Below are 27,112 nucleotides of genomic sequence, written 5' to 3' on the forward strand. Positions count from 1 at the left end.
TAATAGGTGACGGACATGCCTAGTGTCCGTTTCCATACCTACTGCCACCTGCACTTCTCACCTGTTTCAAAATAACGTGTCCGGTTTCTGAGGCTAAGTCCTTCAGTTGTGCACCCAGTTCTTTCTTTCTATCTTCTGTGGACCCTCGCTGCACGGATTGTAACTTTTCTTGTATCTCCAACTACTTCCTCCAGGTTAGCGTTTTGCCTTGAGTCTGTCAAACGCCCAAACCGGACCCCCAACCACGCCCTTCCTAGTCTCGCCTGCCTGTGAAGCTACTGTGCTCTCCTTCCCTCCCCCACAGACCTCCCTGACAAGGCCCGCCACCACTCATTATTCACTCCCTATTGCCTGTCTCCTGCCCAGTGCTGTTAGAAACTGTTCTTGTAAAGTACTCCTGGGGCCGCTTGATCATTTCAAGCCGCTGACTTATGCAAGGGCTATTACCCAGTAATAGTTAACTCAGACAGGGCGGGGCCAGGACCTTGACCCACGTGGCCCACTGTCTGTCCGTGCCACCAGGTAATGGGGGGTAAGGTTAATGCATGCATTAATGTGGGGGCTCTGACTTTCAAGTCAAGGGGTCACAGAGAATATTTAGAACTTTCGTTGTTGTTGCTTTAAAAAATTTTTAAAGGCTCTCATTAAGGAATATTGTGGGTAGAGGGAACGAAGGAGAGGATTTTAAAAGAGAATCCAACACTTGGGAAGCTCTTTCCTTGCTCCCAGCTGTTTCTTATATAATTGCTTCCTGGGGTGAAGGTGGTTGGGGATGTCTGAAGTCTCTCTCCACACCCTTGTTGAGATCCCGTTCAACTCAGTGTTTCACAAAAGAAACCGAAACCAGGAGTTTGGACTTGCTTACTTACGTGCTTTGCCCAAGTTACTCGAGGACCCTGTTCTTCAAGGGGACCACTATCCTCACCTCAAAGGGTAGTTAGTTAGGTGTCCTAAACAAGACAATGCAAGCCAAATGTTTGACGTGCTTCGGGGGCTCACTAGTAAATGCTCTCATTCTGAGCCAGTTTTTGATTTAAAAAAAACCTCCCCCCCCAACTAGAGCTTTCCTAAGCTCAGCACATATTGCTTGAAAAGCAAACAACAAAAGAAACAGGCCAAATCTGAATGAATTCCCAGTACGAAACCCTTTGAGATTGTACATTTTGCACAGTGTCCATCCTACTTGAAAGAAGTCTCCTTTGCAACATACAATAGGTTGGAAGTGCTCTGTGTCCTGGTTGGGAACCTGCTGGTCACTGGTGTCAGAAACCCAACTGCAACTTGCTTAAACACAAAGAAGTACAAGGAAGCCAGGCAAGGGGGCTCAGACAACCAAAGGGCAGCACAAACCAGCCTCAGTGCAGGACCTCCATCGCATCCTTGCCCTCTTTTTGCTTCTTCTCTGCCAGCCTCATTGTTTTCTCTCACTGACCACTCACTGGATTTCTCTATAGAGAAAATCAGCTGCTCAAATATTTCAAGCTTTTCATGTTGCAGTTCCAGACTTTAGAGCAAGACTAGCTTGAGTCTTAATTCCACATGGCTATGGACTTGTCCCTAGAATAATGTGCTTAAACCTGAGCAAGAAGCCTAGGAAGAACACAGCAAAAGCTGTGGAGAACCGAGTGGATGGAGCTGGAGGTGGGAGAGGGTGTTCTGTAGCTCACTGGCCAGAGGAGGGTGTGGCAGATGAAACAACAGATGTTTATTATACTTTCACTTTCTCTCACACATGTACTGCAAAACTAAAACCTGTTTTATCTCATCTTGAGTTCCGCAGAAATAACATTATACAACCTTCAGGGTTTGGGCAAAAGCGCCTTAACTTCAAAAAAGCCAATTTTCACTCAAGTGCATATTCGTAAGTCCTGAACTTGAAAATATGCACAGTAGGACAGGAAGGTATAAGCAGGTGGCTGAGGCTGGCAGGAATCAGCTATACAAACTTTCTAGTTCAGCTCAATTTCCAGTTCTATGTGGTTCCTGATTTTTATTCCCACTCCTCCTTGCCTAAAATAAAACTCTTTTCACCTGAGGACAGACTGTATTTGCAGATGCTAACTCAAAGTGTGTTGCATTGCAGAGGTCAATTTGTGTTTTAGGAAGCAGCATGGTGCATTGTTCTCAAACTTTGGTCATTTGAGTATCGGCCCTATGATTTCTGCTGTATCCGAGTGGTGCCCGCATTATGAATTACTTGTTCTGTTTCTGTTGTAAACGTAAATATCCACTTTAGTCTTGTCTTTGTTTGCACAGATGACAAAAATGACATAATTTGAAAGAGGCTGATTTTAACCACTTGTAGTTATCTTGTACTCCTCTTCACTCTGCGGAACCTGGCAGTGGAAAAACCATAAATATACAATGGTTCGTATATGCAAGAGATTGTGTTTGTCTGAGTGGAACACATGTCTTCTACGACTTGTTTGTGCAGAAGACGACCACCAAAATATCTCTATTGTCAGTCTTAGGGGAGAAATAAGCACACTCTGTGTATCCTTTGGCTCAGAAAAGGGATGAAATCTTATTTCTTTAATATGGTTTTGTTTACCATAAAACTAATATTTATCACACAATACATCAATGCATTTTTCATCTAAAAGGCTAAAATATTACAGCAAAGACTAAAATCCTTTTGATCATCACCTCCCTACCCTGTTAGGACACATCCAAGATACAAATTCAGATTGCGCCCTTCCAGATTTCTTTGTCTGTGTCTGGCCACTGACATCCCTGTTCTGTTTCATGGCCAGTTAATGACAGGCCCCGATTTCCTTAAAAGCCTCAGAGCCATAGGTCTCCGTGTTCCGGAGCGCACCCTCGGTGCACAGGGAGCCTTCTCATATCCTTCCTGAGCATGTATGTGCATAGCCCAGCACACGCACGTGGCCCTCTAGACCCCAAGAGCCATTGTTAACCTTTAAAAGTTCCCTATGGACATCTCATTTCCCAGGTCCTGAAGTTTCTGGGCAGGCTCTCATTTGTTCCAATTGGCTCTGCAGCCTCAAGTAGAAGCAGGGTTAATCAATTGCATGATTATCTTTTAACCAATGCTCTGGTGCAAGGCTGTTCCCACAGTGTGAGCTCTGAGGCAGGTGAAATGATGACAACACCCTGCAAGGGAGGGTTTGCAAGGGAGCTGAGTCAGGTTAGAGCCGACAATGCTCTGGGCATGGGACATTCCGAGGCGACCGAGGTAAAATACCACAAAACCTGCTGTTCTTCCCAAGTTCAATTGTTACAAACCTTTGGTTAATTTCTAGAGTTCTGAAAAAGTTTCCGATACTTTTTCTTTGGCCAATGTTTTTGTTGCTTTTGTGGAGAAGCAGACTAACAGATGTCCTCACTCCACCGTTCCTGGAAGTCTTGTCCTCTGTTTACGCACTTTTGATGGAGACAAGTACAAGGAGAAGATGGTATCATCCAGATGCGTGCCGCGGATCTGGTGGGCAATGTGGTCAACCGCAGAGCAGACGCCCCGACCACCGAGGACAGCTACCGTTCGCATCTGTTCAAACCACCAATCCAGAACCAGACCTAGAGTTGCCAGAGCTCTCACATTCTAGTAGACTCTGGAACCCCAGGATTTTGTGTGAGATTTCCACATTTTAAATTATCGATTATTTTAATAATAAAAAATAAAAACACCAAAATAACACCCATGACAAAAATACCATGGTTTGGAGCAGCAAGTCTTATGGATCAACCCCATCACTGCTATGTGAACTTTTTCTACCAAATGAGTTCAACTCAACAAACCCTTTTAGCCTCTACTGTGAGCCCAATAATGCACCGCATGCCACAGGGTGGATGAGACTCACTCCTAGGCATGCGTTCCTTCGCCCCAGCTTCTGAGGCACTGAGTGGAGGTGGAAACTTTTTTTTAGTCCCCCACTGAAAAAAGTGTACCTGCAGACAGATTTGTTTTTTCCATTAGCCCAAGGCGAGGTATCCTGAGAGGTGTTGAGAAGGACCATTTTGCAGTCATCTCTTTAGGGAAGTAATTGTGTGAGTGTATTTATGAGCACAAGGCGACAAGAGTTAGGGAAAGGATATAGAGAAAGTTGCATAAATCCTGGATACAGGCCCAGAGAGCCAACTTCGGACCTGCATGAAAAGCACCAGAGGCAGAACCCTGTGGAAGCCTCTTTCCTGGTTTGTTCACTCACATGGCCGAGCATATCCTCTAGCTGCTTCCCGAAAAGGGGGCGGGAGATCCTGCATTTCTAAAAATGTCTTCATCATACTTTACACCACTGAGAGTAAGCAGGTAGGAAGTCTTTTTCTTTCAAAATCTTGACATACTTGCCTCAATGACTTCTAGCTTCCAGTGCTGCTATCGACAAGTGAAGAACCACTATGATTTCTCATCCTTCCCTGGGACCAGCTTTCCACGAGCTTCTCTTGGTACGAGCATTCCGATGTTCGGCGTGCCTTGGCAGAGGTTCCTGTTTTCATTCGTTTGCTGAGCGCCCCTGTACCCTTTCATTCTGGAAACTCAAGCGTTTGGTAATTTCCTCCCCTACATTTTCTGTTCTTTCTGGAGATCCTATTACTTGGATATTGAATGTCCTGGTCTGATCCTAATCTTTCATCTTATCTTTTTATTTTTGCTCCATCAGGTTATTCTTCATTCTGGTTCCAACCCTTCTACTGAAGTTTTAATTTCTGAGAATGTCTCCCTGTTCTTCAATCATTCCTTTTCATAGAATTCTATCCTTAGTCTATGGATGACTTCTGTTTTCTCGACTCTCTGGAGATGGAATAGTTTTCTGATGCATCTTCTTTCTTAGTCTCTGACTCTTCCAAGTTACTGGCTTTTGGACTTCTCATTCATGTCAGCAGCTTTCATCAGATGTCAGGCTGCCCTGGGTAAAGCTGGACTGAAAAGCTGAAGAGGTTTGTTGACTGAGTTTCACTTGAGTGCAGTAGTAGTTCTCAATCCTGGCTGTACAATGGAACCAAGCTTGAAAAAACACCGATGCTCCAGAAATACTCGTTTTATTGCTGTAGAATACGAGCTGGGTACAGTGATTCTGAAACCTCCCCAGGTGGTGTTACGGGGCAGCTGAGGCTGAGCAGCGCCATTGAAGAGCAGCAAACTCTTTGTGCCCCAGCCAGTTCCTCAGATCTTTCTTCTCGGCGCACCAAGAAGAAAAGAGTATTTCTTTCTTCAGGGAAGACGCCAATGTCCTCTCATAGCCTGTGTTCACTTCATTCTGTTTCTGACGCGGCCCCTTCACTCTCCACTGTGGCCGTGTCTCCAAGACCAGAGATTTCCTACTTCACCTTCTGAAGATGAACATGAGGGCCTCTGTGGGGGAGCAATGCTCAGCGCAAATTCCTGGGGAGGGATCTTATAGATCTAATGGCATTTTAAACAGTTTTCAACAGATACTATTTTAGGCCCTTCTCTTCCTTAACCCCCACGTCAGGACATCTGTTTTTGAGCCTTCAGGATATTCTGCATGCAAATTTCATTGGTATTCGTCTTCCCCTGATAAATTCAAATCTGGCTTTCTTCTGTTGGGTTTCCACACTTCTGGTGCTAATAACTTTGCCCCCATTCTGCCTAGAGTTGAGGGGAGTTATGACTTAAAACAAAATTCTTTGCTGTATTTTCAGTGGGGTGTCAAGAGCGTGTCAAATCTGTTGTCTTCAATTTGTCATTCTGGTACATAAGAGTGTCTGTCGTTCTTTACATATGAAAGTGAGCTCTGAGTTATACACAATTAGTTTCTCCATATATTTCCCCCCTAGAAATTAAAAAAAAAAAAGGATTCCTAGAAAACCAACTCTAAGTCTAACAATGAAACCACGGCCCCAGTAAAAGTACTATACTTTATCGCTGTTGTTGTTGTTGAATGAGACCTGAACAGGGAGCGTGGAGGTCAAAGTTGTGTGAGCTGGTTAAGGAGAGGGAGCGGCTGGGGCTGGGGACCAGGCCTGGGCTCCCGAGTTCTGACATACAGATAAAATGTTAGGCAAAGAGGTGGCCGATTACACACACAGACGGACAAAACAAAAACCAACCAACCAAACAAAAAGCTGGCAGCCCGTGGCCCTGTATGGTCTACAATCACACTCTGTTGGTCCATATAGAAAAATTTAGATTTCTTGCTTCTTTAGAAAGCATGATTGTAGGACCCCAAGCAGCAGGAGCTGGGTGGCTGGGTGGTCGCTGCCCCTTCGGGTGGCACAAGCAACTCCTGTGTGGAGTTGACCCCTGCTTGGCCTCGAAAAGCATTTGAATTTGCAATTTCTGGGATGTGGCTTAAGTTCTCAAAAAGTAACAACAACAACAACAAAAGCAGTCCTTCTCACGGCAGAAGAACCCTACTTACGTCCGAAAGAATTAAAACATTTATTGGGCATAAATATATTACATATACACTACAGATACAGTTAGGTTATTACATATAGCATAGTATTTGCAAAATCTATACATTAAAATTGATGTGGCAGTTTCAATACAATGTATATGAAATAGTCTAAAATTTACAATACAGGAAAACATGATTATTTTTTTTCTCCTAAAGTTGAAAAGATTGGAATGTATGTCCAACAGTGAGGTAAAACATTTTGTCTTTAAATTTAAAGAATTGTGCAAGGATAACATTCAAACACATTCAATTAGGGCACTTTTCAATTTTGACAGGAATACTGAATTACCGTAGCCAACAAAACACAGTTAGAAAATGCCAACATTTCAAGTTGATAAGAACAAGGCAGGTAATATGAAAAAAATCTTTTAAAAAAGTTTTCTTTTTAAACAATTTCTTTGAGGACAAAGGGCAGTTTGCTTCACATGACTTGGAATTTCGTGTGCCAGGGATGAGTTTGACATACAGGGCATCAGAAAGCCACACACTCATTCCTACATACTGCAAAAGGGCAGCGAGATAGGTTAATATAACACTTTATTTTATTGTTCACGCATAATGGCAATATATATATAGTTATATATCAATATCACATATACATATTTGTGATAGAAAACAGTGCCATATAGAGTAATAACTTTCTGTCTGAGGGATTATGATGAATACCAAATAAAGGAGAGCAATAAAATAAAGTGCTGTCAGCTAGTGTTTTGCACACTTCTGCTTTCTGGTGGTTAAATCTGGTAGGATGAAAATCTCAGAAAGATCTGATATTCATATCAATTTTGGCCTAAAGTATTATTTCATTTAAAAAAATCGCAATGGAGTCAGAGCAGTTGTCCTCTGTAGCAGCAGTTCTAAAGTGTTTCCAAAAAGGGACATTTTTTTCTCTCTCTCTGCAAGTGAGGTTCTTGTTCTCATTCGAATCTTCATTGCTTGAAAAACGCCTTCTCCCCAAAACACCTGCTTGAAATTGTCTCAAAATGCAGATGCAATGTTATAGTGGGTTATAATACACAATTAAATAGAGGGATATGTTTTGGAAGGCCAGACTTTGGCAAAAATATATTTACCTTGATATCAGTTTGCAAGGCTAATTAAACTAATTATTATAGTCAATAACAAAATACAGAACTCTCTAGTACTTACTACATCAATAGAGGCACACAGAATAGTTCATTAATCTTAGCACTTTCTTTAAGAGATGATTATGGTTTTTTGGGTACATGTAAACGTTTCAATCACTGATAATGAATTTTTTTTGGCATTTAATGCACTAGATGCTCTTATCTTTAAAAATACAAGAAAATGTCAGAAGGTTGATAATACTACAGATGTTGCCAAGGAACAAGACTGACCTAAAATTACAAAAGTATAAAACACACAAAAATAACATGCTACCGGGGAAAATTAGTACATAAGTACACTTAAAAAATTTTACAATAAATAAGATTGCACTGTAATTGGCATTTAAAGTACTGTATGCAGAATATAGTATAAATAAACCAAAAACAAAATATGTTGGCTTCCCCATGACTTTGGTATGGGAATATTATAAGCTGGTACAGGATACTGCATCTTAAGACAACACAGACCAAGCACAAAAGAGCGATGAGGAAGAAAAACCAAGTAGCAAAAATATACAAAAACAGAAGGCAGGGGATACACTGTGTCTGTTGCACCCTTTTGGAATATATTTGCACCTCCAACTCTTAAATGTCCCTGAGGTACTTGAACATTATGGACTTCATATAAATAATCCAATGACTTTGGGTTAAAATTGATTATCTCATGACTCAAAATAAACATGCAAGAGTAACACTTTGCACTCCAATAGCACCTGTTAATCAAGGATCTCAAAGCACGTACAAACATTAGAATCCCCATTTTATTTTATTTTATTTTATTTTTAATGCATGGGAAAACTGAGGCACAGAGAGGTAAAGTGACGTGTTCAGGTCACGCAGCAAGTTCGTGACAGATCCAGGTAAAGAACTGAGGCTCCTTGACCCCCAAACACCCTGTGCTTACAACCAAATACCATTCCCTCTCCATACACAGCCAGGTCAACCCCACCGAAACAGTAACTACAAATCTGGATGACTCTCTCTTGGGTTTTACCAGTTTTCATCTGCTGTTAGCTTAGTATTATGTGCACTGAATTAAGGTATGGAAATTCAATCACTTCATTTGATACCTCAAAGAACAGCCTAAAGGCAAATCTTTCAAAAAGAATGAGCTGACATATAAGAAGGTTTCTCACAATTAGTGTAAATCATGAACGATGGGCAGAGGCACTAAACTGTCACCAGTTCTTGTCATATAACTCTGGTCAAATGTAACAGAATATAATAACTCTAGTGATTAGATTAGAAGTAGTTATATACAAAGACAAACAAACAAGTTAAAGCAGCTTTTAAAACAGCTGAACAAGGAAACAACTAACTATTGCACAATGCCCTTTTAAAGTTACTGCTATAATCGACGTGGTAAAATCTACAATGCTCCATAATTTATAGGTGCATTTTGGTTATTTGATTTCTTAGACAGGCAGCTCATAGTGTTAAAATCATAAGAGATACAGATTATTAAAACATTTTAGATTAAAGTACACTTTTTGATCTTAGTGAGCTAAACACAATTAGATAACTGAGTGACAACACAGTTGTTGAGGGCAGCCTCCTCTGAGCAAACGCGCCCCCTGCAGGCTGCTGTGTGGTCGCACTCTGAACAACACCGGCACCCTAGCCCTGTAACGACACGCACCGTGATTCTTGTTGACGGCTATCAATGGTCAAGACATAGAAGTGACTAGTGAATATAAATTACTAAACTGTAACATGGAAAAAACATCCAAGGCTTGCAAAAGACATCAGTGAAAACAGGAGGCAGATCTGAAAATATGAAAGAAAGCTAAGACAGCTAGCTTTTGGTATCTGATTTGCTCTTCTCCTTCTCCTTTTTTTTCTTAAAAAAAAAATCCAGTTTAATCTCTTCCTAGTTTTGCATTTCAAAAAGGTGCACCAAAACACTGATATTTTTTTCCTAGCTAAATCTGTAAAACAAGAGAAATATATAATGCAAAGAACAAAGGGCGTAAAAAGGGGGTTATCTGAATAAATGTGTGTATTAAAATATGTAGCATTAATTAAATTCATACCTCTAGTTTTGTTGGGTTTGTCTACTTCATTAAGAAGTACTGTAATATAAAGGCAAATAAAATGGACAAAGTCGCAAAGCCAGCCACAATGAGGGCCGCAAACTGTTCATCAGTAGGCATCATGCTCTTCATTTTGGGATCGTCTAAGCTCCCCGCGTCCCCTGGAAGCAGGGCCTCGCTGCGCTGTAACACAAAGGCCGCGGAGGGGCTGAAAGCCCCACACAGCTCCTGAGAGGTGTCTACGCAGCGCCGACACGCACACACGCGGAACCTGTAGTCTGTGTTGGTCTGGAGGCCTGAGATGTGGAATGTGGCTTCTTCCCCCTTGTACACCTTTGAGAAAAGGAAAAGTTCTGGTCAATTAATTTATACAACTGCTGCGGTCTCTAAAGTAATACGCTCACAACATCGGGAGGCTCCTGGACCTGGCTTGGCTTAAATGAACTCTGCAACATCGAGGATTTTACGGAAAGGTATTCCTTCCAGTCTGTGTGCCATCTGTAAGCAAGGCACTCCAACGCACTCCGAATCAAACAATACACAACTCAGTGACTCCGACAGGGGCGCAGGAGGCAGGCATGGACTAGAACTGTAGCTGACATCTGACATGAGTAATAAACACACACCTAGATACATTTCAATAATCATTTAGGCTATAAATCAAAAGATGATGTCATTCTTACAAAGGGCTCTACGACCTTGATCCACAGAACAAATAAAGAGATTTTAATTAAAACAATAAAAAACAATGAATTGTATAAACAATGCAATGCCAAGTTTCAGTCCAACAACTTTCGGACAACTGGCTACACCAAGTAACATAACGCCATTAACACACCCTGCCTCTGGCCCTAAGAGGTAAGCGCTATTTGGACTTCGACTTCTGTCTTAGTTTCACCTGTTCTAGAAGTTCATCTAAACAGAAGCAAAGAGCATACACGCTCTTGCGCCTACAAGATTCACCCACGGTCCTGATTTCAGTAGTTACAACTTTCACTGAGGAGTGCTCTGTTGTATGCCCAAACCTCAATTTATCCATTTTCTTTTTGATGGATACTTGTGTTGTTTTCAGTTTGGAGCTTTTGTATAAAAACTGCATGAACATTTTTGTACAAATTCTTGAGGACTTAAGTTTTTATTTATCATAGGCAATACATAGGAGTTGAAGTGCCGGGTCACAGGGAAAGTCTACATTTAACTTCAGGAGAAACAGTCTCAAACGGGACTGAATCACCCCGAACTCCCATCAGCAGAGTATGCGAGTTCCAGGTACTCCACACATCCCGCCCAGCATTTGCTTTTGGTGTCAGTCTCTTGTATATTACCCGCTCTAGTAAGTGAGAATGGTACCTCCCCTGCATCTCCCTGATGACGAACGATGTTTCCCACCTTTTCATGGGCTTATTGGCCATTCATACATCTTCTTTGGTGAAGAGAAAGTTCAAGTTTTTTTGCCTGCTTTTAATTTGCTCTTATTAATGTGCAGAGATTCTTTATATAATCTAGATACATGTGCTTTGTCAGATGCACGTGTGAACACTGTCTCCCAGTTTCATGGCTTGCCTAATAATTTCTCGATAAATTTTTGATGTAGTCCAGTGTATCACAGATTCTCATTTAAATAACTAAACAGTCTGTCTTAAGTGTTCTCTCTGTGTATGACTGATCTGTTTTTTCCAGTAGGGATCTGAGATGTTTTCTCCCCTTTGTTAATTCTAATACAGGGTGTGGTGGCAAACACAGGTTTACAGTTGAGTACATAAAAGAGTTTGTGTATTATTATTTATTACCGTATTATTTTCCATAAGAACCACTCTAAACCTACCCTTGCCCCACCCTGTATGATTCCCACGAGCCTTACTAAGACAGGACCTGAGAGCTGCCAACTCACGTGGAGACCCCCCCGCCCCCGAGGTGACTGACACCATGACAGTCTTGGAGGGAGGAGATGTCTCGCAAGGTCCTTTCATCAAAGTGGTGCTGGTCCTCAAAAAACTTATGGAAGACGATGGTTAGGTCAAAGTTACATGAAAATTTATGGTCTACATCAGCGTTAGTGAATTGAGATAGGAAAAACTAGCTGGAGTTTGAGTAAATCAGTAAGAGATCGGCTGGTGAGTAGATTAAAGAAGAAAGGAAAACTAAGTGCTCTTTCTGTGGGAGTGGCACTGAGTGGCTCAACAGGTTCGGTGCATAGTAACTGCAAAGTAAAAGTGAACTGTTATTATTATTACTATTTAAAAGTTAAAAACTCCAAATATGTTCTTAAAATACAACAATTAAAAATGATAGCTATGAACATTTTCAATAGACCACCTTAGTAATGCTGTCAATTTGACCATTAATAAAATACCCTGGAAGATAAGAAGAATATTTCCAACAATTTTAACTGTCTACAACATTTACCAGCTATAGGGAGTTCGTGGGGAGCTAGAAATGACGAGTGTTTCTGAAACCTGCTTGTCAACTTCTACCAAGGAGCAGGACAGTCCACCAGTGAACAACGGTGTGCCGGCCGCACACTTAGTGCTGGGCAAACTAACACAGGAGAGCAAAAGAATTTCCCGGCTTTGAAAAGGCACCAGACTTTTAATGTTCACCTGATATTTAGTCTTCCTCTTAAGATATTCTGTCTTCTTCTTAAGATATATTCCTCTCTCATTTTCAAACCTTTGAAGAAGACTTTAGGTGTCTCATTTATTACACTTTTGTTTAGTGTCTAAATGCCAGGAAAAACCGCTTGTTTCTCATGCTGCTCCAGATTCATCATTGCTTTTGCCATGCGCTTTGTAAGATGTTAAGCATGTTCACCTTGGTGAGCCGCCCTGCTTCTTTAAAGATCGTGGCCAGTGTCTTTGGCACTGGAATTATGGACAGAGCTGGGCTGGAGCAAATAAGAATGGAAGAATCACCCCCTGCCTCCAAAACAGAGAGGCCACCTACTCCTCCCTGTTCACTGCTCCAAGGACGAGTTAGGTGGGTATTTTAAGATGAGCGTGTTGTCATGATGATGGCCCAGACCCACCATGGCTAGCTGGTCGGAGTTCAGACTACGACGCTATGACGGACAGTCCATGAATCACTTCCCAACACGTGGGTGGTCTCAGGAAAATAATGACACAACTTTGTTTAAAGGCATCTTTCAATTATGGATGTTCTCTACTTTCTGAACTTCTTAAATTTAAATGTTCAAGCTGATATTTTCTGAGACAAGTCTTTTCTTGGAAATTGCTGGGACCATTCACAGAAGGAATGATTGGCAGCCCACGGGACCAGGACGCCGGTTTGATGAAGCGGGTGCGCGCACACCCACTGTTTGAGCTTTGGTTTCTATCTGCCATGCCCCAGGTACATAATTCATTGTGACCCTTTGGTGGTTATTAATGTTGGCATGACTAAGGTCATGTACGCCTTAGCTACAAGGTTTCCTGATACACGTCTTTCGTTCATTCTCTTGGGGTCCCCACCTTTTGGACTCCGGCAAGCAGAGCTTTGAGCCTTACGTTTTCTCATCTGTAACATGGGGACGGGAGGGTACGGTGCCTAAGGTAGAGCCAAGGTGGATAAGAGGAGAGACGCCTGTGAAAAATGCTTTCTGAAAGGAAGATGCTAGAGATACACTGAATTTATCCAATTTAATCCTCCTGATTACACTGTCAGGTGATTATTACCTCCATCTTAGAGACGAAGAAACTGAAGATCAGGGAGGCTGTTCATTTCTTACGGTCTCATAACAAGCAGAGGCAGAGGTGGACCTCAGATAAGCTCTGACTCGTGACTCAAACACCTATCCTCACCCTCAGAACTGCCCCAGCTCTGCCTGGTGCAGCCCCCGTGGGCAGGCAGCGGGGCCCTCCTCCCCCTGCCACTTCTGTCCTCATCTAATGACTGGCGTGACACCAGGTCCAGTTCACTCAGCCTCACGACCTCCCTGCTGTGTCTATGAAACACGTGGCAGATCACACCGCCCTGGGCTCTGCTGCCCAGAAGGAAAGCACAGCCTTTCTGACGCACAAATGGTCCCCCACCCAGCCTGTGCCAAGCAGAGGTCAGGGAGGCACTGCTATCACCACGTGGCTTCTCACCTGCCAGCAAACAACGAGCTCACGGAAGAAAAGCACTTCGCCAGCTAACCCCACAGATGCTTTGGGCAATTTTGCAAAGAGGATTCATATTTTTATGTCATATCAATTTACATGATTTCTATGATTTCCATAATTTGCATGACTGGATCCCTTTAAGAAAGTTAGGCCAGAAGTATATTTAATTCCCCAGAAACTCAATTCATGGAATCTGGAACAGAGACTTCACATGGTAATTCGGTTGCTTCTCAACTCTAACCCCTTAGAGTGAAAATCTCTGAAAATGTGCTTCGAAAGCAAAAAAGGGCCTCTTTTCATGTACCGTTAGGCAGAAACCTTAGTGAAGGAAAACGAGTATCTAATGAAAGGAAGCTTCCTTAATGACAAGTCCAATCAAGAATTAGGCTTTAATTTGTAAATGCTGTTCTTTTAGCCCTTCATACAGTTTTCATTAGAACAGCCACCGTCCTTCACAAGCAATGGCAATACAACTTAACATTATCTTTTAAGAAGACATATTTATGCTAACTAGTATTATATGTGGGGCTGTGTTCTGTTATCTCCACAACATCCAGCACACTGGCCTGAAAGAAGCACGCGCGCAGTTCTAATTCTCAAATTAGAACGCCAGCCGTTCTCACACCACACTGCTTGAAGAGGGGAGCGCTCAGTGTCAGAGGTCACATGCAAACCACAGCGGCAGCGGGGTTCAGTGCAGGTGCAGCCCTCACTGCACAGGATGGAATTGCTAACAGTGATAAAGCCGTTTGCGGTGTGTGGATAGTTTCTGCTCTACCTTAGAAACAGTCAACAGGGACAAAAACAAGGGGGAGGTGGAAGTGCCAGGGAGGTGGGGAGGGCTGAGGGGGTGGCCTGGGAGTACAAGGCAGAAAACTGTACTTGAACAACAATTAAAATTTTAAAAAAAAGAACTCCAACAAGAGAGAAGTTCTGAACTGGATGTGAGGCTGAAGGGGAAAAAAAAAGAAAGCAAGAAAGAGTTAATAATGCTTACTAAGCCTTTTGGGTTAATTCTAAGCTAAGGGAAAATTAAAACAACCCCATTTCCTGAGGGTTCTGATTCCTGAGGTCTGAGTGAACTGATCTGTTTCTCTGTAAATAGCACAGCCGTGAGATCACAAAATCACAAGGTCGTCAGGCCTGCCACCCAGCTGGGCCACTCTCCATGGCAGGGTAGTGGGATGTGCCTACTGTCCACTTAAGATGGTCTTTATTGAAGACCATATTGAAGATTGGTCTTTACCAATCATAATATCGCAGTATATACATAAGCAATATTATTTTTAATGAAGACAATTTCCATTCTTGATTGGATGTATGATATACTTTGAAGTAACTTGGACATGTTTATTCCAAATGGGAGGGTTTAAAGTGATACCCAGATAACCAAAATGAAGAATCTGTGACCCTTAATTCAGAAAAACAGGCCATGTAGCTGAAATCCTTTAGAAAGAGAGCCTCTGGGGCAGATCACTGGAGGCTTGTATCGGGGACCAGCGTCTCCATCTCTTTCCTGAGGTCACTGCTCTTCCAAGAGCTGGGAAGGGAGATACAACTGGGTCGTGTTGCCAGTCACACGGTGCCTTCTCAAGACGGAGCTGATCTGATGTTCACAGGAACCCTGAGCTAGAGGACCAGTGTCCCCACTTTTACAGGACAATGGAAGCTCAGCAAGGTGAAGTAATTCCTCCATTGTCACATGACTATGGGAGGCAGATGCCGACTTAAACTACTCTGTATAAGGCGCAAGGCTGGGCAGGCACTGTGCTTCCGAGTCAGAGACAGGCCAGGCAGGTTACTGGGCCGCTCCCCGGGAGCACGCTGCTTTCACCCCCATGGCGTGTAAGCACTGAGAACACTAGCCACGCCGTTCTTGTAGATGCCTGGCAACCCCAAAGTGCAAGCAAAGCACCTAACAGTTTCCCCACAGACCCAAGGTACCTGGGTTCCAGGAAACTGAATGTAAGTTTATTTCATATGAAATTTAAAATGAATGCACACACAAGGATTTTTCTGGTGTGAGGGGTCCTACCCTTTGTCTGATACTTATAGGTATGTGTAAACCTAACCCCCCTCCCAAGAATCAATAAAATAATTGATGACTTTCAACTCTCTCCCTCTTCATCTAGTCTTATTTTGCTTTGCATATGACGCTTTCTTTACTCATGACAAAATCTAAAAAATGGTGCATGAGACAGTCATAGCCCCAGGGTTTAATTTCGGTTAGGGAGTTATATTGAAGGCCATTAGAAAATAAGTAGGCTCCGAGACTAAGTTCTGCCCAGAAAATATATTTACTCACAGTAACTTATGAGATACCATGAAGAATCAATACACGTCCGCCCCCAGTACTATACTCTAAAAACGACACTAAGTAAAACTACATTGATAGAGAGGTGCCTTCAAATTAAATGTGGAGCTCTGTAAATTTTCAGATACTTCAACGGCCTTCTTAATGCAACAAATGTGAGTGCCAAGAATACTAATAATTTGTCACAAATTCCAACTCTTAGTAGGTAATAATGTCTTACAATTTATACCTCTTACTCATCTTCAATGTTTATATTTAAATTTTTATAAAAATTATTGCTTTCTGAACCGGAATGTGAATATTATTAACAGTATTAACAGATATAACAGTATTAAGCTGTTGTATCTTATGCAAACGCATACCTACATATGCATAGTTTCATTCTTTTCACGGATGCTTTACAATTAATACTGATTGAAAAGTAGTTTTAAGCTTCTTTAAAAAAACACGTGGTTGGAATGTTTACTAAGTGGCAGGCGAGCCAAATCAAGACAAGCACGTACCCTAATGTGGAGCAAAATTTCAGGTGAGGAATTAATACTAGAAGCTAATCAATTGTTTCATAATTAAAACCAGCTGTTCACCCCCACATCACGACAGCTGAACAAAGAAAGCTAATGAGCTACAACCAAGGCAAATGTAAAGTCACTGTTTCAAGCAGAACGTCAGAAAAGGCCTTGGCCTTTGCCCTGTGCCGCTGTGAAGACAAGCCTGGGGTGCAGGAGCATGTCCTATCACAGGTGATTTTTTCCCTAAGTTACAAATATCCACCCCATGTTGGGGCTTATACTTTCAACTGCTGTATAAACAACGCTGTTCCTTTGAAACTGCCTCCTTTGTGCTGACAGGAAACATTTACCAAGTGCCTAGCTATGTGCTGGCCCGAAAACTGAGAAAACTGAGAAAAACAGCCCACACATTAGTGGTCCTGCAGGACCAGGGCTGTGACCGAGGCACACACAGTGCTCTCGGCAGCGGGCGCCTCCGCAGCGGGCTTTGCTCCGCAATGATTCTCTGCGCTTTTCTATGAATTCAGCCTGTTATCTCTGGACTATAATTATTTTAAGCATTGCTCTGCACACACTATATAAAGAGCTTTCATTCCCTATCTCGTGTCCAAAACAAGTGAATGAAGTACTCAAAAACAACATGTTTCACTTAATGCTTATTGATTGCGGAAAAGCAAAAACCTCAGGACAATTTGTCCCTGACTCAACTGTGGCTTTTCATGCACCACTATTGACCTTAATCATTTCTTGGTAAATGTAGGGAAGACACAGTTATGTGAAGAATGCTAACCCCTACCTACCGAGCCTGCCCACTAGGACTGTGTTTTCACCTATTTTTAACAAGAAACTCATTTGTAATTGTTTACAATAAGAAATACATTCCCAGGCATATGTGGGATTGCATATTATATTAATATTTATATGTTCATGGATCTAAATATGTAACATTAAACAAATACCAGATTCAAAACAGCCAATCTGTCAACAAAATCTAGATTACCGAGTGAACTGACCTATATTTTGGCAATGCCTGACATTTATAGATAACAATCAAATAATGCTGCCTTTAAAATATAAAACAGTAATCACTGTGCTTTAAAGAACATCTCTTTCCAAGAACATGCGGAAAAGCATGGGACATGGAATAAAAGGGTTTTACAAGTACAATGATGAATATGCAATGACTGTACTGTTGGAGAGTGAGATTTTTAAGTGTCAAGTAACATGCTGTGAAATCCTGTGACTTCATCTTGTGACCATTTTTACATTGCTGTGGAACGGGGCAGTGCTACCCCAGTGTCTCAGACGACTACATCGGTGGGGAGATCCTCTGCCCTCCGTCTGAGGTGAGACCCTGACATGAGTCGTATCTTCCTGGTAAACTGAAACAATTCCACACATAAAGTCACTTCCTCTGAAACGGGGTACACTGCACAGCATGAGATTGGTGAGTGCAAGGAAACAGTAGTGTTTTGGCTCTTGTTTAGGAGCAGTGATGGGAACTTTGGTAACATCATCCACTGATGTTAATTGATATTGGTGCGTGTCATAGTTAAAATGCAGTTTTTGCAAATGTGCTGAAAGCAATTCATTCTTTTCTCTGACACTTCATATTAAGAAAGCTCAGTAAAATGTACCAAAAGTTCTTTGACTCATTTTAATACATTTTTATTTCCAAGTATTATTATTATACAAGGACCATCAACCATCAACTTACTAAAAACTCTGACTCAAATAATTTTCAACTTGTCTTGTGTTATCTAGAGCCTGAAGAGCTGAATAAAGAAGTCTTCACAAATTATGCTAATTTTAGAAGACAGGTGGCAATTTATCTTCAATTTTTTGAGTTTCATATAAATGTCTGGCTCTCTTAAAAGTGCTGATGAGGAATGGGCCTCAGCTTTCCTAATGGAGTGATGGTATGATATCCTGATTTCACATAAATAGTTATTAAAACCCTGGGAACATTACAGAAACCTATAGAGTGTCTGCATCTTTAATTACCAAGGTCTTATAATGTGTGGATTTGCAAGAATTAAGGATCAAAAAGGGGTATGAAAATCATGCAACCAAATTAAGTATCTGGCTGGATCCCAATTATATTTCCTCTTGCACATGTTTATTATGTGATCTGTACAGCTTGCTACTCAAAGTATGGTCCATGTACCAGCATCACCTGGGAGCTTGAACCCTCACCCCAGCCCTATAGAATCTGAGTTTGCATTTTAACAGACTCCCATGCACATGGGAGGGTGGCAAGCAGTGACCTAGAGCTTCTGAACTGCAGACCACAAGAATCGATAGTCACATTCCTTATTCTTCCACTCTAACTTCCACTAAAGAGGCAGACAGGAAATAGGCTTCCGTAAGGTAGAGAGTACCTCCCCTGTGCAGGAAAACCATTGGAACTTCAGTTTTCAATCACAGACAGACTTGGATATTTGCAAACATTACTGCCAACATCATATATAAACATAGAACTTAAAACTCTTTACTAGATGATGCCTGAGAACTGAACGTTTCAGGTGAATACCACCATATGCAAAATAAAATGTAAACTAGGGCTTGTAAACTCTAAAGAACTAGGTACTGGGTGATGTAGGCAGTTTCTATGACTGATTTTAAGAAAAAAGCAGCCCACTGGTCACTGAGCCATCCGAGGCAACAGGGAAAGGTGAGGGGCCTGCCTGACCCCGAGAGCCGCACATACGCCACGCACACTGGTCCTCACCTGTTTGTACTCGGATTCTCTTCCAACCAACACCTGCAGAACGTAGTGGATGGGGTCGCCTTTCATGGGTGGTACCGTCTCCCATAAAATTTCACATGAATTTCCTTCTAATTGTGTTACTCGAGGTGCTGAAATACAAATTCACATATTTAAGATCAAAACGAAAAGCACCCCATTAGCGCCATTCAAGACAGCAGGAGAGCGAGTGTGTGGTGCCTGCCCCAAGGGGTTCATACACCCAGCATCCTGTCAGACCAGTGGGTGCCCCTTCCTCGGGGAAGCCACTTGGCGACTAGTCTCCGTGATTCGTAGGCCGTTGGCGAAACAGCCTTTGCTCAGGATCCCACCGATAACTGCTGGGCCTGGACTGAATTTGCTATTTTTCTGATGGCTGTGGAGCACCTTCAAGGACTAGGTCCTGAGCTAGGTAGGTTGGGGATGGCAAAGACGGGTAGGGCAAACCCTGCTCTCCGGGAAATTAAGATCTACGGGAGGGGAGGGGACAGTAAGGTGTGGAACAAGTACACAAAGATGCAGGACGGAAGGCGATTAACAGGAGGAGTATAAATGAAATGCGAGGTAGCTCCAGGGGAGAGAAAGTCCCATCTGTGGGAGGTCTGAGGGAGGGCTAATCCTATTTTTATATTTTCTTAGTTTATTTTTCACCTACTGGACTCCTCATTGAGGTTTAAAGTTAAATATTTTCTCATAGTTTATGCTATAGCTCTAACAGTGGTGTCCAACCTTTTGGTGTCTCTGGGCCGCATTGAAAGAAGAGTTGTCTTAGGCCACACATTAAATATAAGAACACTAATGAAAACTGCTGAGCAAAGAAAAAGGTTTAAAGTAAACTCACGATTCCGTGTTGGGTCACATACAGAACAGCCACCCTGCACTGCATGCAGCCTGGTGTTGGACACCCCTGTGTCTACAGCTTAATTCAATACCCATTTTTCTACTCTCTCTGAACTGCCTTATTCTTTCATTTCTAATTACATAAAATTAATTCTTTAGACACAATTGTTTCTACTTGTAATTCTATACAAACATTTTTCAGAAAAATAAAGGTTTTCTTTTAAAAAAAGTTGGAATTAGTGGGTCAAAACTCTAAGCAATTGATAGAAAAACCAAATAGAAAGCCTTATCAGACTGAACGGTCTCCAGCTAAGGCACCACATTCCCGAGTCTGAGAGGGACAGGGAGAGCCCTGGTCAGGCAGCAGGGTGAGGACATTGTCCTAAATTAAACGGGCCAGGAAAAGCGGGTGCCATCAATTCAGTGTTCTGTTTTCCACAAAACTAATCTCCACCAATAATCACTTTGGGAGGCAAAGCTTGCTAGTGGTAAGCAGGCAAACCTTTGCCCTAATAACCTCTATTAGCCACAGTGTGTTTGGGAATCTCTTCCGTTACGGTTGAAAGGCAAAGCTGTACTAAAGGGCCGGGGCATTTACTGCCCAGGTAACCCAGCCAGACCTTGCCTGTGTCCATCCATTTACACGAATTTCTTAGTTACATGAGGAAGCAACTGCCAAAGAGCTTCTGGACTACTGCGGGGCAGGAAGCAGGGGGAGGTATGTACCATAAAGTACCCTGCAAGGGACTATGGGAAACCTGCACAAATCCAAGCCAGGCCCAGACCCACATCTCGGAGGACCCTCACCCCTGTAATGAACTCTGAGCTGTGGTGGTGGCTGATGTAGCTCTTGCTCATGGATACAGTGAATCAAACAGCTTTGCTGGCCCCCCAGCCACCTAAACAATATAGCAAACCCCACTTTAACCACATAAAACCTGGTTCAGGTGGGCAGCTTGACTGTCCATCACCCTCAAGGTCATTCTGGACTGAAGCGGGATAAAGCCACCAATGCTGCCCATACCCTCAAAGACGGGCAGTAGGACCTTCACAAGAATCATGCCATTGGAAAGAGTAGGGTTTAGAAGTCCATGGAGGGGCTGGACCTACACCCAAGGCAGGGCGGGAAAGGCCAAGCCAGCGTTGCCCTGAGGCTGTCTGCCCTGCTTGGCAGCCAGCAGAAGGCTTAACACTGCAGTTGAAACTGGGAGATGAGGGCTCAGCAGATCCAGTGGAGGGAGTACCTGGGTGGAGTGGCTTTTGCTTGCTCTCCGACCCCCATGGAGGGGGCAGAGAGCAAACTAGTCACTCAAAAACCTCAAGACCAATACTCATATATCTGGGAACAGATGGTGGCTGCTGCTTGCCAAAGGCGTCTCTCCCCAGCGGGAGCTATGGGCCAGGGAAAGGGTTGCCGAAGCTGCTTACATCAGCCTCTAATCTCTAGGCCCCAAGGTCATTCCGAGATGAATGCCAGCCTCCGCTTCTCCTCAATGTCTTTGGGAAGGAAGGCTCTCAAATCCCCAACAGTAAATTGTCCTAAGTGTTACATCAGGAACTCGCTCTTATGTCTAGCCAAAGTCTGTCACTCAGGTCTGTTTCTTTCCTTTGTCCATCCCCTCCTGTGGGGGTGTGACTATTAAATTATCTGTAATAATCACTCACACATCCCCGAGCAAGCCTATAGGTAGGCCAATCTCCTTTAAGGCATCTCATTTGCCCCCAAACTCATTTCCCTATCTTTTCTCTTCGGAAGTTCTTTTGGTTATATCTTGCTGAGAAATATTAGAAGAATATACCTAAAATCAGAACTGTACTCTCTCAGAGTAGCATGGCCACAAACAGAAGGAGATACAATGTCCACAAACCTTTGATGGTTGGGGGGACACTCTTGGTTGTGCTGAAGGTGTAGGTTTCCGATAGGGGCCCTTCCCCAGCCTCGCTCGCTGCCTGAATTCGGAAGGAGTAGCATGTGAATTCTGTCAGTCTTTGGACCTTGTAGGTGTGGCTGGGTCCTCTGTAGATTGAAATAAACCTAGAACAAGGGGCCAAATCCATTAGCCACAGGAACTTTTATTACTGATAAGAAACTAGTGGAGCAGATTAGGCCAACTTGGTAAATGCTCTCAACAGTCTGAATTATAATAATCAACCAGTTGCTGTGTTATATTTTAGGGTCTAATTTATCTTCACAAATAAGAAAAACAGATTTAAATACATATTAGACCTAGAATGAGATCCTTTTTGTTATGCTATAGATTATAAAAACATCACTTGTTTATGCTTTTAGTTTTCAGTAAAATTTCAAATATTCCATAACCAGATACTGTTAACCTAATCTACCTTCTACTATGTAATAGGCAACGATGTTATTGTTATTGGGTACCAGAGAAATACAATGTCCTCTTTTCCTGAATTTTCCAAATAACTTAAGTTTAGCTAGAAAATACTTAAATTTTAACTGTTATCTTTCCAAAATCTTTCAAAGCCCATTTCCCAAACTAGTAAGAAAACATTTAGGATTATAAGTCTTAGGGGAAAAAAAGAAAAAAAAATACTTTGTTTACAATCATCCATCACAGTTAATAAAACTAGCAAGAAAATAGCATGGGCAGGCTAGCCAGTTTTGACTGGCAGCTTCTGGATCCTTCCCCTGTCTGAACCAGACAAAATACTTGTACTTCTCTGCTAATTACTATTTCCATGAGACGTAAGCATAGAAGGCATAAGGTGAAAAAAAATAAAGGTCTTGAAAAATTACTCTTTTCACAATGAAACTGCATTACTTGTAACTACAACATACAGTCATCATTTGTCTTGTTATAGCTAACTGTAACATTTTGGAAATAACCTAACTTCCCATAAGTTATCCAGGCTCTTTAGTTAATACGAGATCTGAATCCCGTTGGTCCAGGGGGTCCTCCCAGTTTCCAGCACTTTGGCACAGCATCTGAGGACAATCGGTTGTGTTCAGATACTGCTGGAAGTTGGTCGGTGATAGGATCATAACTCAAAATTTTTGTCGATTTAGCCCAAGGGCTAAGCAAAACTCATGCATTCATTTCTCAAACATTCGAACATCTGCTGTGTGGAAGACTCCGGGACACACAAAGCTGAGTGAGACCTAACCCCTGTGGGTGGGTTGGTCCTGTGGGCAGGCAGGGCTTCCTGAAGAAGAGCAGCAGCTTTCCCACAAGGTAGGGAACAGTCCCTCTGGGTACACCGATGGGTGGGTAGAGATTAAACAACTTCTTTTTAGTAAAACCCTTCAGAGTCAATACTTCTTTCAAAATATCCACGCCTTCATCAGCCTTTGCAGTTGCATCACTTCGCCAGTTAAATGTTCCTTCTGCTTTGCTCTGTGAGGCAGCACCTTTTGCTGGTGGCTGCACATTGTAATTTCAGAGACAGCCAGAGTCCAGGCTGAAACCCACAAATACCATGGCAACCTATCCAGGGCTCTTGACACATCACCACCTTAATGAAGACACCCTTGCTAATGCTAGAGGCAAACAGCTATTTATTAAGTCAGCCTCACCTGGCCCAAATCTCTAACCTGAGTAATGGCCCTTAATTATACCACAAAATGGAAGTCATGGTTCAAGAAGTAAAAGCGTTCTATCTTCATTACAAATTTACAATAAAGCCTGGTTTTAAAGGAGTTTGGAGAGCACTGCCATCAACAGCACTGGCTTCCTATCGTGCCCTGCTCTAAGGAGTGTGTTTGCTTTAGAAAGTAAGTCCAATACATCTCTGTAGGCAGTAGGACAAGCCCGTCTCGGACCGGACCTTTCACTCAGCCCACTGTCTGTCTCAGCAATGATACATCATGACCTGCCTGCCACTGCAGTGAAAGCCATCCCTGCTTTGTCTGACCTCCCACCACCCAGAAAAGGCATGAAAGAAATTCGAAGGGGTGGGAGGACAGGCGAGTTTTCTTTTTGTTGTCCTCAAAATGTGTATGGAAGCAACTAACACAGATGGTGGCTAATTCCATGTCATGTAATTACCCAGGTACGAAGCCCAAGTGCAGGGAGGTGATGATGGGCACGACATAGGCTGTCGCCTGAGTGCAAGGGGCAAGGGGGCGGGTGGCAGCCATGGCAGGGGGCCGGGAGACTTCAGGAATCCTAAGAGTGTTGGATTAACATTCCAAGATAGATAAGCATCACCGGTGTGAACCCCACACTAAAGGGCCACCTAGAGAAACAGATGTACCATGTCCCCACGGGCCTGGGCAATGGAACAAGAGAGTTGACCCTGCTGCCTTCCAGGACCTTCTCCTGAGTCATCTCATCTCATCTCATAGGGAGCCATTTCGGAGCCAGCAAGTCTGCAGGTTAAGAGTTCATATTTTTCTCACTCTACAAGTTTCCTTTACCCTCTTCTTATGGAAATAAATAGCTAAGAGCAGAAAGAAAACTTCAAGAATTGGACTGCGGGGTGAAAGGGATGAGAAACACATGGTATCAACACTTTTTATAATAGGGAAATAATTTATCATAGTTATTTCTAATTTCATATTATTTTGCTGTTTTAACAAAGAAATGTATAAGATGCACAAGTAAATAAATTCTAGTTAAACTCTACATATAAGTCAGCTTAACAATTGGGAAATAGAATCCTTCAGAAAATCTCATCTCTAATTTTAGGTTCCTGAAAATATCTTCAAATGATAATGGCCAGTTTGGCCCTTCAGTCCAATTTTAAGGGGTTTAATTGTGAAGAACTTTGAGGGGTAACACCGGTTGCATGTTTCTCTGTACCCATCCGAGGAACCGATATGCTCTTCGCAAACGTGGGCTCTGCGACCAGCACCAGCTCTGCAGGCTGAGTCACCGGCAACCTCTGCCTCTTCGTGCCTCCCTTTTTCTCCTCTGAGCAACAATGATAGCACCAGCCTCATAAATTTCCTGTGAGGTTTAAATGAGTTAATGAAAGAAGAGTATTTAGGACAGCCCTGACACGTAGTAGTCACTCAATTGTGTTGGCTATAATCATTTTACAATGCAGAGAAAGCAGGACTTTATCAAAGAAGCTCTGCTCTCCCTTCTGAGACCATCTACATCACTGCCTCTTCTCCTGGTGGAAAGTCAGCCTCATGGTGAGCGAGGCTGCCCTGCAGACCAGGCATCAGCTGGGAGGCCCCACCCATGGGCAGGTTTAAGGCTGCGCGCCCTCTCGCACATGGACCGCACAAGGACCGGCCAGTGAAGCACTAGCAGAGCCGCTTCCTCAGCACACGGGTGGGATTCAATATGCCAGCCGGGGAAAGTACCCACACAGAGCAGGTAAATGTTGCTGATCCTCAATTTCTTTCTGTACACGCTGACAGTAACTTTCATTTCAAACAACGAAGGCCCACCAGAAAAAAAATAAAGAAGCAAGCAAGACAACACAGAAAGAATGCAATCTATTTTCATCCCAATTCTGTAATTATTTTCCATCATTCTAAGAGGCAGGAGAAGAAAGAATCGTCTTTCTTCAGAGCCAGCGATCTATGCAGCATGGTGGCCTCTTTAGGAAGCTCATAGGTTAACATACCCTGTAGCTGCAACCACTCGGGGAGAGATTAACAACAGTCATCAAATATCTGTTTTACCAACTTAATTTTTTGTCTCCTATGTCCTTTTGTTTTTTTAAAACACCAACTTCATTTTGAAATTCATTAATAAGTAAGCAAGAGGGCACTGGTGATAAAATTAAATGTGCTACTCTTCCTAAGACACAATGATGGAAGACTCCACATTCCAAATGCAACCGAGGACACGGAGCTCAGGGCAGAGCTGTGCCATGAAGAGGACGGTAGCTCTCCAGCTTTCCTGACCCATCGCCTGTTCCCTTACACTGAGAGTGCCCAGGGTCAGTGCTTGGGCCCCACACATGTTTGTGGGCCCAGGTCTTGGCACATCAGTCATAGCCAGAGGGTGACACAAGTCTGGTTGGCTCACAGGCCTGATCCATACCACCTTGGTGTGCAACGCCCACGCCTGGGAAAAAGAAGATGCCAGAATGGGAAGCAATCAACTGGACATCAAGCTGGAGTGCCTAACCCACAAAAGGTGGCGAAAAAACTCTTTGAGACCTCAGTCCCTTGATTTTTGATGGTGGCGTGGTCCAGGCAAAAGGGAGAGACCATGTGGGGAGAGACCTGCTTCTCCCCACCACACCGTGGACTCTGCTGACTGGTAAAGACTGGACTATACTCCCCTCTTCCTGTCTTCCCCCAACACCGTTGGTGAGAAGTGGCGAAGTGCAGGGACGTGGGCCCAAATCTCAGGTCTGCCTCTTACTGCTGAAGCACTCGCCTCTGCTAAGTGTCTCTCCCATCTGCAAAACAGAGACAGTATCTACCTCATGGGTTGTTTTAAGAGTTAAACCTGGAAATGTGGGTAAAAAGCCCAGCCCCGAGCCCAACACACAGTATCCAATGGCGCTAGACTCTATCTGCTGAGTCCCACAGACTCCTCTTGGGTTCCAGACTGGCCTGTGTGCCCGAGGACGGCCATGGCTCTCCACCCCTCACAGGCAGGCCTCTCTCCAGCTTGCTGGGGCAGTACCAGCTTACGCGCTAAGGGGAACAGGTGCATCTGAATCGGTGATGTTCTACCACACCTGTAATGGATTGTGCTAGACAGACATACAGCTCTCTGGTGTGACCAAAGAGTAAAAACGAAATGTTCACAATGTCCCTTTTACTATACGAATGCTCCTGTGCTACACAAACACAAAGAAATAATGTGTAACAGATGACACAGTTCCTGGTCCACAGTCCATGCTCGAAAGTCACTGAGTAATTTTAGTGTCAGCTCAGGTAAAGGCATATGTAGCCACAGGGACCCCCTTGTAGAGGTGTCCAGCCCATGGCCCATGGGCCACATGCAACCCAGGTCCAGGGGGCCAAGAACCGCTGCTATAAACAGAGGGCGGTGGGAGTGGGGTCCTGCCTCAGCACTGCCTGTTAGTGCAGATGTGGGCATTTTCATTTTGGGGAAGGAAAAACAAAGAGAGAGAAACGCTCTCTTGCACAAAAAACACTTACTTGTGAGAACACATAAAC

At 43.1% G+C, this 27,112-nt stretch overlaps 1 protein-coding gene across 8 annotated transcripts in view; it reads right to left on the minus strand.

Annotated features, from left to right (window-relative positions):
- Positions 1-6,348: 6,348 nt before the first annotated feature.
- The window catches only part of FNDC3B (fibronectin type III domain containing 3B), a 320,028-nt gene continuing 299,264 nt past the window's right edge, over positions 6,349-27,112 (minus strand). For all 8 annotated transcript variants that reach the window (XM_037046517.1, XM_037046521.1, XM_037046516.1 and 5 more), the window contains 3 exons: positions 21,921-22,087; positions 19,198-19,325; positions 6,349-9,876 (listed from right to left, as the gene is read on the minus strand). In XM_037046517.1, coding sequence (XP_036902412.1) covers positions 9,565-9,876; positions 19,198-19,325; positions 21,921-22,087 — 607 coding nt within the window. In that variant the 3' untranslated portion in view covers positions 6,349-9,564. The remainder of the gene's footprint in view (positions 9,877-19,197; positions 19,326-21,920; positions 22,088-27,112) is intronic.

Source organism: Sturnira hondurensis, unplaced genomic scaffold, assembly GCF_014824575.4.
Source record: "Sturnira hondurensis isolate 20B ecotype Veracruz unplaced genomic scaffold, ASM1482457v3 Scaffold0005279, whole genome shotgun sequence".
Classification (NCBI taxonomy): domain Eukaryota; kingdom Metazoa; phylum Chordata; class Mammalia; order Chiroptera; family Phyllostomidae; genus Sturnira; species Sturnira hondurensis.